The 15,751-nt window shown below is 42.4% G+C and overlaps 1 protein-coding gene across 1 annotated transcript in view; it reads left to right on the top strand.

Annotated features, from left to right (window-relative positions):
• The first annotated feature begins 3,924 nt into the window (after positions 1-3,924).
• Positions 3,925-15,751, top strand: part of TIPE3 (TNF alpha induced protein 8 like 3) — a 92,268-nt gene continuing 80,441 nt past the window's right edge. The window contains exon 1 of the mRNA XM_088472776.1: positions 3,925-4,152. Within this exon, the coding sequence (XP_088328902.1) occupies positions 4,107-4,152 (46 nt within the window). The 5' untranslated portion in view covers positions 3,925-4,106. The remainder of the gene's footprint in view (positions 4,153-15,751) is intronic.

Below are 15,751 nucleotides of genomic sequence, written 5' to 3'. Positions count from 1 at the left end.
ACAGGCAATGTAAAGCAAGGGGTGTGGCTACAATGATGCGGTTCAGCGCAAATCACCGTCCAGTTAACTCAACCTCTGGGACACTTGAATGCTTTTTACATGTGCAGGGAGCAGCACCTGAGATTTGGAAGCCTCCAGGCCGTCCTGGTGAGTAGACAAGATTGCTTTTCTGTGAACATCTTGGGATACTTGGATTTTTTGCTAAATATTGCCGTTGACAGTGCACTACTGCACAGAATATAAGATCTGCTCCATCTGTAGCTTAGCCTGGACAAATACCTTCAATGTATACAAAATGTGTCAGTGACTGCTCAATTCATCATATTTATATTCCCTGTGTATATTATGTGATGGTCACAATGTTCTGTTTGACAGCATTCGGTAAGAAGTCCACTGTCCCGACTTTAAAGAGGGGTTGTTGCTGACCAAGACTCAAAGAGAGGTGAGTCCACAACCAACAGGAGAACCACAAATATTCTGGACATTTCAAGGTTTGATATTTGTCATGGAGAGACAAATAAAAGAATTAGGGATTTATAAATGACTTCTGTTCCAGCCCAAGGTGCCTCTGAATATGTTGTCAGCTGCTTGGAGACCAGTGGGCAAAATGTAATAGCCCTCAATTTGCGGGAGCAGGCGTGATTCAGGCCAGATAGTGACTGTTACTGTCTGCAAACTCTGCTAAAGACAGATTCTCTGCTCAACTGTCTTTGATTGTTGCTATAAATATGCAGATACTGTTCGAGATGCTGATTTACTCTCTCTGTTTGCCCATTTGTTTGTGGATGATATCCTGATCATTTGAAGCATCTGACAGAAATTCTTCCAACACCGAGAGCTGAACTGTGTCTCCCTGTCTGTAACTCAGGCAGCTGTGGAGTCTGTAGATATTTTTGAAGAACAAATGAGCTGTTTGAGGAGCAGTGCGCCATTTGGTTACTGTTATTTTAGAAAATGTATCTACATACACAACTAGTTGTGAATCCGTTAGAAGCTAGTATCATGTGATAACATTCAAATAGCTATGCCTCAATGGAGCAAAGGGTAATTGCAAAGGCTGGAGCAAACTAGAGGAAGGAGTATGGGAGGCTTTATTATGGGCACAAAAAGGACAGTCCTTCACATATAGGGCCTGATTCAGACCCACTCGCGAGCGGCTGTCCACTCGCAAGTGGGTCGATGGTGTGCACTGAGCATGCGCACGACGGAGGGAGCTCCGTCGTGCGCATGCGCCAGACGCGACGAGCGAAGGACTTTCCTTCGCTCGTTGTGCCTGATCAAAGGGGGCGTGCTGTTGATGTTGATTGACAGCACGCCCCCTTTGGTGGGCGTGCCGGGGGCGTGCCTCCCAGACGGGGGCGTTCCCAAGGGAACGCCTACCGTCAGAAGCCGGCCCACTGACATCACTAGTGATGTCAGTGGGAGTGATTTTGGCTCTGATAGAGCCAAAATCACTCCGGGCCTTGCGGTTGAGAAACTCAACCGCAGGCTCCGGCTCGCAGTGGCGATGGTCGCGATGGTCAAGACCATCGCGACCATCAACCTGCATGCTCGTATAGGCTGTGGGTGGTGACCCACAGCTATACGAGCGTCCAGGAGGACGCTCCATAATTATGGAGGACGGCCCTCATTCAGAGCGTGCGCTCTGCTCAGAGCGTCCGGCTCTGAATGAGGGCCGTTGTTTCATTATTCTAGTGAACTGTAGCCACCAATATGGTCTAGACATTAATTGTCAAGTCAAAGCGGGGGGCAGACAAGGATGGGGGGTAGCAGACACTTACAATAGGTGATCCCTTTACAGGATCAGTACACACCCTCTTCATCGCTGCTTGCACAGGCAGGACCGTAGAGAGCGACGCCAGGGGGGGGCGCTGTGAGCACCTCAGCCCGGCGCAAGGCTAGAAGGGGGCGCGATCAGTGTGATCGCTCCCCTCCTCAGGCAGAGGAGATTGCTGTGGCTGCTGCTTAGGCCCCCGCCGGGCCCCTCTGGAAGCCCGGGCCCGGGTAAAGTGTACCCGCTCCTCCCCCCCTCTCGGCGCCCCTGTGCACAGGTGTTACTTTCACAATCTCTCTAGAATACTGTTTTCTTCTATAATACTTATAAATTAGGACATCTGTTTGTTTGTTTGTCTGATTGTGATAAACTCTGCAACCACTGAATCGATTGTGATGCGGTTTTCACTATTGTGTAGGTAATTTTCCTAGGCAGGTTTTAAGCTAAGGATTATTATGGTTGATCATCAGGGGGCTGTGGGCGGGTCTCTGCTGGGAGGGGTCACCTGCACTGCTCTCTGCAAGTCTAAATTATTTCAGCCCTATGCTCCCAAGAGGAGCTTTTGCTCCAATGAGAGGAGTCCAGACCCTGCAACTGCCACCTGAGGAGACCCATTACAAAAGAGCTGGTGTACCTGGTGTTCAGGGACCCATTATTTGAGGTGAACAGTGGAGCTCGCTGTCATCTGTCCTCAGTGATGAGAATAGCGGAGGGCAGTCACTGAAGAGAACAGCGGGGCCGGCTCAGGACATCCCTAGAGGTGGTTCCTGTGTAGGAGGCGCGGCTCAGTATAAAGGAGCTGGTGTCCAAGTGGCAGACATCACCAGAGTCAGGGGCGTATCTATAATGGGTGCAGGGTATGCGGTTCACACAGGCCCCTGGTTTCAAAGTGGCCCATACTGCACACTCTTACATCCATTTATTAAATACTTACCTCTCCAGGGGCGGTAGCAGCGCTGTGCAAATCACCCGCAAAATGGCGCGGTGGCCATTTTTCCAGCGCTTTGCGCATGTGCAGTAGGGAAATCGCTGGGAAAATGACTGCCGCCTAATTTCCCCGGTGACCTGCCCATGCGCAGTAGACTCTGGCATGTGCAGTCTCCTTCCGGGGCCCCCTCCTCTCTACCCGACGTCTGCAAGTGCACTGAGCACAGTAGACTCTGGGCACTAGAGTGCAACCCACTGAGGGAGGGAGCCGGCTGCCTAGGGAGAACCGATCACCGACTTCCAATCGAGAGTAGCCGGGTACTGCAGCTAGTTTAAAAATAAGCAAGTATAAACATCGCCTCTTGCAACTTATGCCACTGCGACCCTCCCCAAAAGTGTCAACCCCTGTGTGCCTCTGCCTGCTAACTACTGTATATATTCCTTGTTCTGCCCATCTACCTAAGTGTGCATCTTCCCAGGGGCCCAATTTAATTTGTAGTGGGACCCACAAATGTTTATTGCAGACCATTAACAGACATCACAGACATGGAGCAGCAGGAGCAGGTAGCTTCACAGTCAAGAGGCTTCTGGTTCATTCTCCATTTCAGCAGGCAGTGCTCAATTTCCTTACAGTATGTCTCTATACAGTAATTTAGGCACCCCTAAATATTGGTACCCTAGGTTACAGGTCTAGATTCACCTAACAGCAGCACCAACACTTGAAACTTGAAGTAATAGAAAGAAAATGTAATGTAGTATATTCTAATGGTTACATATGTGCATAACCTCATATGCTTAAAAGATTTTTGCATTTAAAATATACATTTAAATATACACTATAAATACATTTGATATCACAGAAAATTACTAAGTGAAATAGGTTGCAATGTATGGATAGATAGATAGATAGATAGATAGATAGATAGATAGACTCACAAACACGCTTTGTTGGTAAGCAATAAAATACTGTATTCAGCATTATCCCATAGAAACTGCCAGCACACCCCTGACTCACAATAAATACATTTAAATGGTAAGGTGTATGGAATAATGTAACTTCTACACAGACATGGGCAGCCTGCATAACATGCACAGCACTGAGCACTGACATACCAGTTATTCCATCCTGACTGAGGTTCTGCAGGAAGCGAGGAGAGAAGCGTTGCTGCTGCCTCCAGGATAAAGACACATTCCTATTGGTGGAGACGCATAGGAGGGGACAATCCCGGCGTTTGGATTGGGCGTCCGGTACTCCCTTGCCCGCATCGTTTGGAAGCTCGGAGATGCTGATCCGCACAGCAGCTCACCCTGAGCCAGAGACGGCGAAGCGCAGCAGTGTCAGTAGCCGAGAGGAGGAGGTCCCAGACCGGGGAGTGAGCTGCAGGGACGAGCCGGACCCCCAACCATGGACACGGACTCCGGGGATCTCAGCGAAGGAGAGCTATCACCAGGTAACATACAGAACATTATTTACCCAAACTGAGATGGGTGGGACCCTTAATTACACTTATATCACGATGGATGGAATTAGCCAGTACAACTATACTGCAGGGAGTTCCAAACAAACAACAAATAAGGCAACAGAGGCTGGTTTGGCTCTTTCGAGTTGGTGAGCTCCACAAGTGTGATTAAAAGTTTGGTAACATAATGTTCCATGTCATCATGTCCATCAATATTAAGAGCACCCTATAGTGATTATTAACTGCTGCTCATGCTGTGTTCTGTTACTCATACCTGCAGAGAATCAGCTGCAGATGCTGCATAGCACACCACTCCACTGATAAATGGGACTGTCTTGTTTATATTTGCATATGATTGAAGGGACTACAGTAGGTGCGGATATGATACTTGGACCTGTTTGTATAACTGATGATTTTGTTCATATATACAGTATCTTGTACACTGTGGAGTAGCCGATCTATCAGTCATTGTATGCAGTTCTCAGTCAGGCTCCTTGCTAATTGTAACACTAGAGACCAGTCTATGCTATTTGTACTATGTTGCTAAAGTAAACTATTGTTCATTGGAGCAAACACACCATAACTTCTTCGACCCTTATACAGCAGGCTGAATTGTGGCAGTGCTGATTTACAACAATCTGTGGTTTTACTGATCCCTTAAAGTAGCCCACACACCATACAAAATCCAATTACATGTAATGTTGGCACTGTTACCTAGACAAAATACCAGCAATATAAAGCAGCAAGGCTAAAGCTCAATAAATCAAATAAATTGTGTTTAAAGAACATAACACCATATGTTTCTGTGCTGTACACTTAATTTTATTTAAAACCATTCTCTGCTGCTTTGTTACTCTACTAAAATAAAAGACTTGGTTTATGGGAGAATAAAAAAAGTGTATGGTTATTTTGGGAGGCTATGTGGTCTTGCTATGCCTTTTAAAATCCAATTGTGGGCTAAGAATAATGTATTATCTCTTTACTGTTAAGACAGTATAAAGGTTTTTTTCCACCTGTCATTTTGAAATAAAAAATATATATTTTTATCTTACTCCTAGTTTTCTTTACCAGAGTCAGAAATATGTCCTCCTGGCAGGTACACAGAGCAGATGTACAGAATCGGGGAAAATCTATACATTCTCACTGGGAATGAACAGCAGAGTGATATGTCTCACTGATGAGCAGATGTTTATATCATAGTCATTAGCACTAATCAGGAATAAGGAGCATCTTGCTTTAATGATATCTTTGTGGACACATAATAAAAAGTGATTTGTTGTTTTTTATTTATTTTTTATTCTGGAATGGGCCTGGACTACATAGCAATGTGTCACACATAACATGTTATTATACAACAAACATGATTAGCAGTTTATTCACCAGATCTTTGCTGGGAAAATCCGATAGAGAGAGGATCACAATTATCTAAGAAGAGATTGTCAGGGGGTTTGATTCCTGTGACCTGTCTTTTGCAGTTTTCTACATCATTATTGTGTTCATTCCCTGTCTAGACTGTAGAGCACCTCTGTTACCAATGTACAGATCTCTGAATGTAGTCTATACTGTATTGTGGTGGAATACACAATTTGTGTATTTTAAATAACCTGCACAGTTTCTCTGTTCTCCTAATGTCCCCTCTCAGTTGATAACAATCTCCCATGGCATATTTAAGGCTAAACATTTAGATTATAAACATTAGATTATATATTTTCACTTATATATGTATTTTCTATTCCAGCGTCAGACTAGTTTCTGTTAACAGCATGGGTTCTACTCATCCTTCCAAACTGAAAAGATAAGATGAGCTTAATATGATAGCAACAGTCAGTTTACTCGGATTAGGACCTTGACAGAAAGACATCATTGACGGCTACAGATTGTCCTAAATGCGTATTCTTCAGATTTTTAAAAATGTATCAGGTAGACAAGTTCAGGTTTTAATGAATGCAACAGCCCTTTTTTATTTGTTGTGTTGATTCAGTTAAGAATTTATAATATTAACTAATGAATTCTGATTCCTTTTGCTTTTCATAGATCTATTGCAGTGTGGAGAGAAGCGCTAAAACACTTATGTTGCCAAACAATATATTCCCACTTGTATGGATAGCTTTGATGATGATATAGTTTACAATCTTTAATATTTGTGTTATGACAGGATTCTCGCGTAAATGAGAAACTTTCCCAATATGTTCCCATATTGTTTATGCAAAATGTAATGTATTTATTCATGACATGCAAATAGTCTTCTGTTATAGAATCAATCAGGTTTTTCTCAATCAGAAGAGTAAGGATTGCAATTAGAACTTGCATTGCAATCAACTGGGGTAGAAACAGGTGTCATCTTTAGAATTTGTTTTTCCATTGACTTTAGTTGAGAGAGAGAGAGCGATGTACTAAGCCTTGAAAAGTGATAAAGTACCAACCAATCAGCTCCTGTCACTTTACAGGCTGTGTAATTCTCAGTTTTATTCAGTATAACTGTAGTCAGTAGAGAAGAGTCCTACTCTGTGGGGCTTACATTCTATCAGCAGACAGAAACTTTATGCAGTCTTCTCTCCTCTTTATTTAAACAATAGCAATAGCTATAATCATCTCTAACTACCACATCAGACACCAACAAGGCTTTGATTAAGCTGTAGTTTATTTGAGTAATTCACTACTAGTGAACACCCAACTCTGTATTCTTACATTTCCAATGTACCCTACAGACTCATCTTTTTTTATTGGGGAACCTATAAAGTTAAAGGGGGCGTGACAATACTATACCATGTACGGGGCAAGGCTGTGCCTCTAGAAGACCAAGGCACTTTTGCCCCCTCTTAACCACTGTGAAAACCACTTAGCACACACCCAGAAAGCAGATGCATATATATGAGCTTATGTAAACTTGCGTAATTGATTCTGGCACTTACATCAGCCTGCACCTGGACATGTGGGATAGTGAAGGGGAGGGGCTTTATAACGTAGGCCAAGTAGAATCATTGTGTGCTCACGCAGTTGCAAAGAGGAGCAGGCCGGGTGGCAGATGCATAGACGCTTGAGAATGACAAATTATTTATAGGTGATTGGAGGCAGGTGCAGATATCAGATGGGAAGCCGACGGACAGCTTCCCGGCTGTCTAATCCCAGCAAGGGGTTAAATGACAGGCGTCGAAATCCTGACGCCTGTCATTTTACCTACGCCAGCTTACCGATCGAAGGTAAACCAGGCGCGGAGGGGGAGGGTTAGGTTTAGGGTTCCCGGGGGGACTTAGGCTCAGGTGCTCCCCGGGAGTTTAGGTTCAGGTGGCGGGGAAGGGGGGGATTAGGGTTAGGCACTTGGGGGGAAGGTTAGGGTTAGGCACCCCTAAGAGAGGGTTAGGGTTAGAGGGTAGAATAGGTTAGGAAATACTTACCTGGGGACGATTGGGATTTTCACTGCTGCCGGGATGCCGCTGTCGGGATTTGATAATACTGGATCCATATCAGATGATTATGATCAGGATTGCCAACACTAGCCATCCGCTTATGATTGGCTTTTTGCTATTGCACCATTGGCACTGATGGTTGTTTCTTCATTGATTGGACATATAGAAGGCTTTTGTGTGCATGTTTTACTATTCTTTTTCTCGTACACAAGATGGACAGTTGCTTCTGCTGAACTAGAAAGGATTTTGAATTATTATTGATGTCTAATAGTGAATGTGTATTTTGCACGCAAAAACAAAAGGTAAAAAAGTAGACATAAGTGGAGAGATATGTGTGGCGTAACACTGAGGTCTACTCATGGCGACCAACACGCCTCAGGATATGGACATAAAAAACTATTTTTACTACATGTGACTTCTTTTCTTATTGTAAATTTCTCCCAATTTGCTACATAAGGCCCATAGTGTCAAAATATATAGTCCACCATCCTTATATTGCTAAATTCATTCCTCAGTAAGTCGATGTGATTTCTCGATGTGGTTCCTTCCTGCTATCCAGAAACAGGACATTCTGCTTTCTCCAATCGTCAGTCTTGGTTCTATGTAAAACCTCACGATTTCTTGTCTGGAAGAATCCAGCTCTTGGAACAGATCATCTGTCTGTTTCCAACTTTACTCGGGTACGGGCCTGTAACTTATAATACCTGTAGTATACGTCGCTCCACTGACACCCAAATGACACACAATTAAAAACCATGCGGTTCAAACACAGAGCCGGCCCTAGGCATAATAAGCAAATGCCTACGGGCAACTGGAATGCCTAGGGGCATTCCAGGGCTCTGCTGCGGTTCCCCCCCCCCCCTACTGGCGCTGCATGCCCCTCCCCCCTGCCCTGCCGCGATTGGAACTCAGCTCCGATTGGGCAGCGCAGTAGTCAGTGTAGCTCATTCTGGCTACAGGAGGAAACAAGATGGCCGCGGGAGGGCATGCTGCGTATGCCCAGCCGCGTCCACTCCTCCCATGAGCCTTTGCGGAGCAGAGCCGTGACTGACACGGCTCCGACTCCATTTTAACCACCCAGCTGCTTCCATCGGACCAGGGTAGATGCATGTGACCGGCTGGGGCGGAGTCAGTGTGTCCGAGTCAGTGCCGCTGCAGCGGTGATGAGCAGCATGGAGGAGCATTGTGACACAGGCTGCACACATACAATAGCGTGTTATCAGGTACAGATCCCTGATGACTTGATGACTGATAGGTGACTGAGGTTAGTAATTGCTGTTAGTGACCAGAGACAGTGAGGCGCAGGGGTGTCAGTGTCTCTCTATGCAAAGGTCAGTCTCAGCCTGTTGCTCCCGGCTCCTTCATGCCTTATCCCCCTCATACCTTACATGCTGTGTCCCAACCCTAATTTCATTTTTACTGTTTCATGACTAACAAGACATATACCATATGTGTATATGTATTCATGTATGTTACTATATGCATACACGTGTATATAATGATTATATGCATTATATGTGTGTATATAATGAGTGCGTGCATGTATGTGTATATGTTTGTGTGTGTGTGTGTGTGTATATATATATATATATATATATATATATATATTAGTACACGTGTGTGTGTGTGGCTGAGCTCGCCTTAGGACACCTGCGTTACGGTTTGACAGGTGTAATATGTTACAGACCCTCCAAAATGACCCATTTCATTAGGTACAAAATGCTCTGCTCCTGGACTTCCCTCTTAATTTATGAAAACGTGCTTTGCATTGCTCCATCACCCAGCACTGCCCACCTTTATTTATATATAACGTTGAGAAGTATGTTTAACTAGGCATAATACTTTTTTTCTTATTTTTTTAATGAGAAAATATGTTTTCACATATCTTTTGGCTTAAAAGAAGTGCACTTTTTCGTGCCTGAAAATAAATATTTTGTGATTACCAAGGAAAAATATTTAAAATAAATGCATTATTCAGCAATGTGCATGATGATGGTACTGTACAATTCTGTCATTGTTCATGTACAAAATCACATTTTACCTTGGCAGAGTAAATAACAGCATGACAAGTGTTACTCATACAAACAAGTTAGAGATGTATGATGTCTGGTAAAAATTTGCTTATGATGTAAGTATTAAGCTGTCTCTTGTACATTCTGTGCTACCCGCATGTTTCCATTCCAAAGTGCACAAGTACATTAATATTGTAGGACAAAAAACTTATCATACTAGGTGCTCTAATCTTCAAAAATATACTTACATACATAAATCTTCAGAAAACCAGAAAACCAAGAGTTCTCTCTTGAGACTCAAATTCTGCTTACATAACTACAGGATAGTGATAGATCCTATAGATTGTAAGCTTGCAAGCAGGGCCCTCTTACCTCTATGTCTGTCTGTTATTACCCTGTTTTGTTCTATCAATGTTTCCAATTGTAAAGCGCAACGGAATATGCTGCGCTATATAAGAAACTGTTAATAAATAAATAAATAGTGCGAAATGTAATTAGAGACGTGCGCTGACCCCCGTGTTTTGGTTTTGGATCTGGATTCATCTTCGGTTTTTTGGTTTTGTAAAACCAGCCTCAAGTGTTTTCGTTTTTGGATCAGGGTTTGAAAATAAAAATTAAAAAATTACAAAAAGTTTTTAAAAACAGCTAAATTCATGTAATTTTTGCAATCCAAAACCCAAATTAGGAGATTAGAACCGCGACTCGGATCTGTGAATTTATGAAATTTGGCTGGATTCAGATTTCTGGTGAACTGAACCGCTCATTTCTAAATTAAATGGCACGTGATTTGTGGGAGTCGACGCGATTCTGGCTTAGTCACTATATTTAAAGCGGCTATTATTTTAAAGACAAAATCAACCTGGTTTTGCCTTTAAACTAATAGCCTCTTTAAATCTAATGACTATCTCATTGGAATCGCACTGACTCCTGCAAATCGTGGAGTCTTGTCATGTTAAGCTTGCTCCAATCACCCTAAAATTCTGCTTCACTACCTTCCAACTGAAATTTGGTCCTCCCTTTGCAGTCCATCATACAAACTTATATACTGTAGTTTTATTTTTGTGTGTCACCTTTTAAGCTACTTTTTTATGTATAGATTTTGGGATATATTGATGCTGTTTAAATAAACTATACGGTTTTATTTGTTTTTAATATTGGTCATGGGTCAAGTGAAGGATTTGTTTGGAATACCAAAATATTTGATTTAATAGTCATCATTTCCTCATCCAGTAAGTGAATAAGATGCCGACTTGACAGCCTGACTGTAGCATCTCGGTTATAATAACAAGTTATTAAAATGTTCTTCACCAATACGCAGATTCAATCAGATGTTTTTATTTGGAGAAATACTTATGTATTTCATGACTGTAGTATGGTACATGACCTTGTTGAGCAAACGTACTCTGTTATATATTCAATTTACTGGTTTATAATACTAAGTCGTTCAGTTATTTCAGTCATTGCCTGTCTGGCTCAAATTAAGGAAAATTCTCTTCACTGGCAGTTGGTAATGGGACCAACTTGCTAACATTTGGCAATGTACAAGCTTATTTTATTTTTTGTGATGAATCAGCTAATGATGTCAGGTTAATATTCAATGGAGGCTTTATGGTTCTTTCAGTCTTTTTACTAATTTTATAGAGCATACGGTCAAAAAAAAGAAAACACTCCACTGATCACCTCCAGCCAAATTTTGAAATGGAATAGCAAAAGAAAGAACTTGAATCCATGTTCATTACTTGTGCCAAGTATATTCCATAATTTTCTACAGCAAACAATTTAAGGCAGGCTGGCTCTTATCAATCATCACTACATTATGGCCCCTGCCAGGTAGTATTTCACGTGTTCAGATCATATTTGGTTACTTTTGGAAAAAATATTTCAGGGAGATTGTGAAAGCATAGGCAAACGCTCTCGGCCAGCAGCTGAAATCATGACCACAATAGTATACTATAGAGCTACAGTCACAACATAAGGGATGGAACGTAGCTGCTGCACCTGCCCAGTGGCTGCAGCTTCCTCTACCAACTCTGCTGTGCGTGTGCGTGTGTGCGTGTGTGTGTGTGTGTGTGTGTGTGTGTGTATCTGATCGATCAGTCAGCATACCAGGCTAGAGAGCAGCTTCCAGCAAGATCAGAGATTCATATTACCATGAGGTGGGAGATTGTATGCTTAGTACAGGGGCAAATGGAGGATTTTTACAGTAGGGTTTCCACACACATACAGTCATGTGCATAATTATTGGGACATTGACAGAATTTTCATATTTTGGCCTCTATTCATAAACCACAATGGCTTTGAAATGAAACAAACAAGATGTGCTTTAACTGCAGACTTTCAGATTTAATTTGAGGGTAATTACATCCAAATCAGGTGAACGGTGTAGGAATTACAACGGTTTCTATATGTGCCTCCCACTTTTTAAGGGGCCAAAAGTAATGGGACTATCAACTCAAAAGCTATTTCATGGACAGGTGTGGGCTATTCCCTCGTTATTTCATTATCAATTAAGCAGGTAAAAGGTCTGGAGTTGATTCTAGGTGTGACATTTGCATTTGGAATCAGTTGCTGTTGACTCTCAATATGAGATCCCAAGAGCTGTCACTATCAGTGAAGCAAGCCATCATTAGGCTGAAAAATCAAAACAAACCCATCAGAGAGATAGCAAAAACATTAGGTATGGCCAAATCAACTGTTTGGAACATTCTTAAAAAGAGAACGCACGGAGAACTCAGCAACACCAAAAGACCCGGAAGACCACGGAAAACAACTGTGGTGGATGACAGAAGAATTATTTCCCTGGTGAAGAAAAACTCTTTCACAACAGTTGGCCAAATCAAGAACACTCTCTAGGAGGTAGGTGTATTGTCAAAGTCAACAATCAAGAGAAGACTTCACAAGAGTGAATATAGAGGGTTCACCACAAGATGTAACCATTGGTGAGCCACAAAAACAGGAAGACTAGATTACAGTTTGCCAAACAACATCTAAAAAAGCCATTACAGTTCTGGAACAACATCCTATGGACAGATGAGACAAAGATCAACTTGTACCAGAGTGATGGGAAGAGAAGAGTATGGAGAAGGAAAGGAACTGCTCATGATCCAAAACATACCACCTCATCAGTGAAGCATGGCGGTGGTAGTGTCATGGCGTGGGCATGTATGGCTGCCAATGGAACTGTTTCCCTTGTATTTATTGATGATGTGACTGCTGACAAAAGCAGCTGAATGAATTCTGAAGTGTTTCGGGCAATATTATATGCTCATATTCAGTCAAATGCTTCAGAACTCATTGGACAGCGCTTCATAGTGCAGATGGACAATGACCTGAAGCATACTGCAAAAGCAACCAAAGAGTTTTTTAAGGCTAAAAAGTGGAATGTTATGCAATGGCCAAGTCAATTCCCTGACCTGATTCCGATTGAGCATGCATTTCACTTGATGAAGACAAAACTGAAGGGAAAATGCCCCAAGAACAAGCAGGAACTGAAGACATTTGCAGTAGAGGCCTAGCAGAGCATCACCAGGGATGAAACCCAGTGTCTGGTGATGTCTATGCGTTCCAGACTTCAGGCTGTAATTGCCTGCAAAGGATTTTCAACACTGTATTAAAAAGTGAAAGTTAGATTTAGGATTGTTTAGTTTGTCCCATTACTTTTGGCCCCTTAAAAAGTGGGAGGCACATATAGAAACAGTTGTAATTCCTACACCGTTCAGCTGATTTGGATGTAATTACCCTCAAATGAAATCTGAAAGTCTGCAGTTAAAGCACATCTTGTTTGTTTCATTTCAAAGCCATTGTGGTGGTGAATAGAGGCCAAAATATGAAAATTCTGTCAATGTCCCAATATTTATGCACCTGACTGTATCTTATATATAAAAGCGAAAATTTGTCCTTCTGTCTTTCTATGCAAATCCACAGTTTACAAGCCATGATCGTAAAATTTTACATACAAGCGTATTAAAGCACGGCCGAGGCAACTAAAAAATGTTGAAATCAAAATTAATTACTGTTAATTTTTAATTAATTAAAAAACACAATTTTTGCTAGACGCTCATTGTGGGGCCTTGCCCTCAGTACTGCTGTCTGCTGCTTCCAGTGGTGATATTTAAGAACTTTCTTATCTCTACTATTTATACTATCCTTCTGTCCTTCTGTCTTTCTATACAAATCCACAGTTTACAAGCCAAGATCGTGAAATTTTACATACGAGCGTACTAAAACACGCCCGAGGCAACTAAAAAAATTTGAAATTGAAATTAATTACTGTTAATTTTTAATTAATTAAAAACCACAAGTTTTGCTATACACTCATTGTGGGGCCTCACGGCACATGGGTAGGGCCTCAGAGCGAGCATTTTGTGATGTCATGTTTTGTCATGATCTTAATGTTTATTATCAAAGAGAGCTTTACCAGGCTTTCCCAGCATTCTCAGCTGTCTGACTATACCAAATTACACAACAACAGTGACTTCTTTCTTCGAACTGTGTAAAAATGTTGACTTTGCAAGGACCCTGCTGTACTGTGAGCTCCCAAAATATTACACATGGAATGCTTCTCAAAGTTTTTATGTGCAGAAAACAGGGAGTCGCTGTAGATGGTCATCCTGGTATCAGAGCAAAAGAAGCTCTTGGCCGTATTTACACTGTACATCCGACACATTTTGAATGCTTCGATCTCCGAAGTTTGCTTTACACTGTTACAGGTCCTACTTCCTTCAAAGACCTTTAGGACTGTTGATGGGGAAGTTTGTCACACTTTTCGTGAGGCCTGCCTAAGGACAGGTTTGTTGGAGGATGATGTGTAAACAAACATTCTTAAAATCCCGGGCAATGCCGGGTACTCCAGCTAGTTTTTTATATTTATATAATATATTATACACATATCGTGGAGTAGCTTGGCACTCACTGTGATACAAGCAACAACCTGGGTGCCCTCCCATAGAAATCACGTAGTTTGTAGACGGACAACGGCACTCTCAAGCTTTCAAATTTTCAGTAAACAAACATCAGTAACACCGGCTGTTCAGTCAACATTTCAATTTATCACCGTAAATTTTGTCCTGATGAAAATTTATAGTGATGAACTGAAACATTGACTGAACAGCCGGTGTTACTGATGTCTCTTTACTGATATATATATATATATATATATATATATATATATATAATATATATATTTATACATTTCACACATATCTTAAACACATACATACACACACTTACCTTGCACCATGTCATTAGGCCGCTCCCCCTAGCAGCAAAATGCAGCGATTCGCGGGTCAATCAGGAGAGGGTAGAGCCAAAGGACACGATTTGAATGGAATCATGCCATATAGGCTCCTCCTCCTCCCGTTTGACCCACGGAGGTGGGCGGAGCTTAATAGCATGATGTCTGCCATGCGTGCACTACTGTAGTCAGCTCAGTTCTGTTTCCTAAAGGTTATATCCTACAGGCAGGCTGGTCCTACTGCTGCATCTAACGGCTTACTGTGATCACTGGCCCTGTATGTGTGTGAAGTTTTACATGCACCGCACTTTGTATGAGGCAGACTAGCTTATTAAGTGCTGATTATGCCCTCCTCATCAGCTGGCCACATTTGCTCTAAAATTAAGCATTCTAGAAATCCTGGAAGAGGGCGTGTACTGCTTGTTGGACACTACAGGAAGTCAGGGAGATCACCACTATATCAGGGAGTCTCATCTGAAATGTAGCAATGTACAATCATAGAGAAAATAGCATTGAAAATATGATTCCAGCACTCTGACCTATTGACTCTACAGGTTTATACCACAAGACAAGCCAACTGAACCAGAGCCAGATTTAGACCTTATAAAGCCGTAGCCGAGATACAGGTTTGGGACCCCCCTCCCTCAAACAATCCATAGCACTATATTTTTCCTAATACCTTATCCCAAACCTCTAAACTAACCTTTATACCCTAACCCAAAGGAGGATGTCAGTACATCAGCCTACGCCATCACCTAACAGCAGCCCCCACCTCAGGCGGCCCTTGGAGAGCAGGGAGCCATCACTACTCCAGCGCAGAGGCGTCACATGTGGGGTTCGGACCATGTCCGGGTGTCACCCTTCCAGGGGGTGACACCAAATTACTGACTTTTCCGCAATGACAGGAGCTGGCAGTGGCAAAGGCAGGATTTCTAGAG

This window comes from Taudactylus pleione, unplaced genomic scaffold (genome assembly GCF_031769625.1).
Source record: "Taudactylus pleione unplaced genomic scaffold, aTauple2 ptg000129l, whole genome shotgun sequence".
NCBI lineage: Eukaryota > Metazoa > Chordata > Amphibia > Anura > Myobatrachidae > Taudactylus > Taudactylus pleione.
This window is presented reverse-complemented; position numbering and strand designations above follow the sequence as displayed.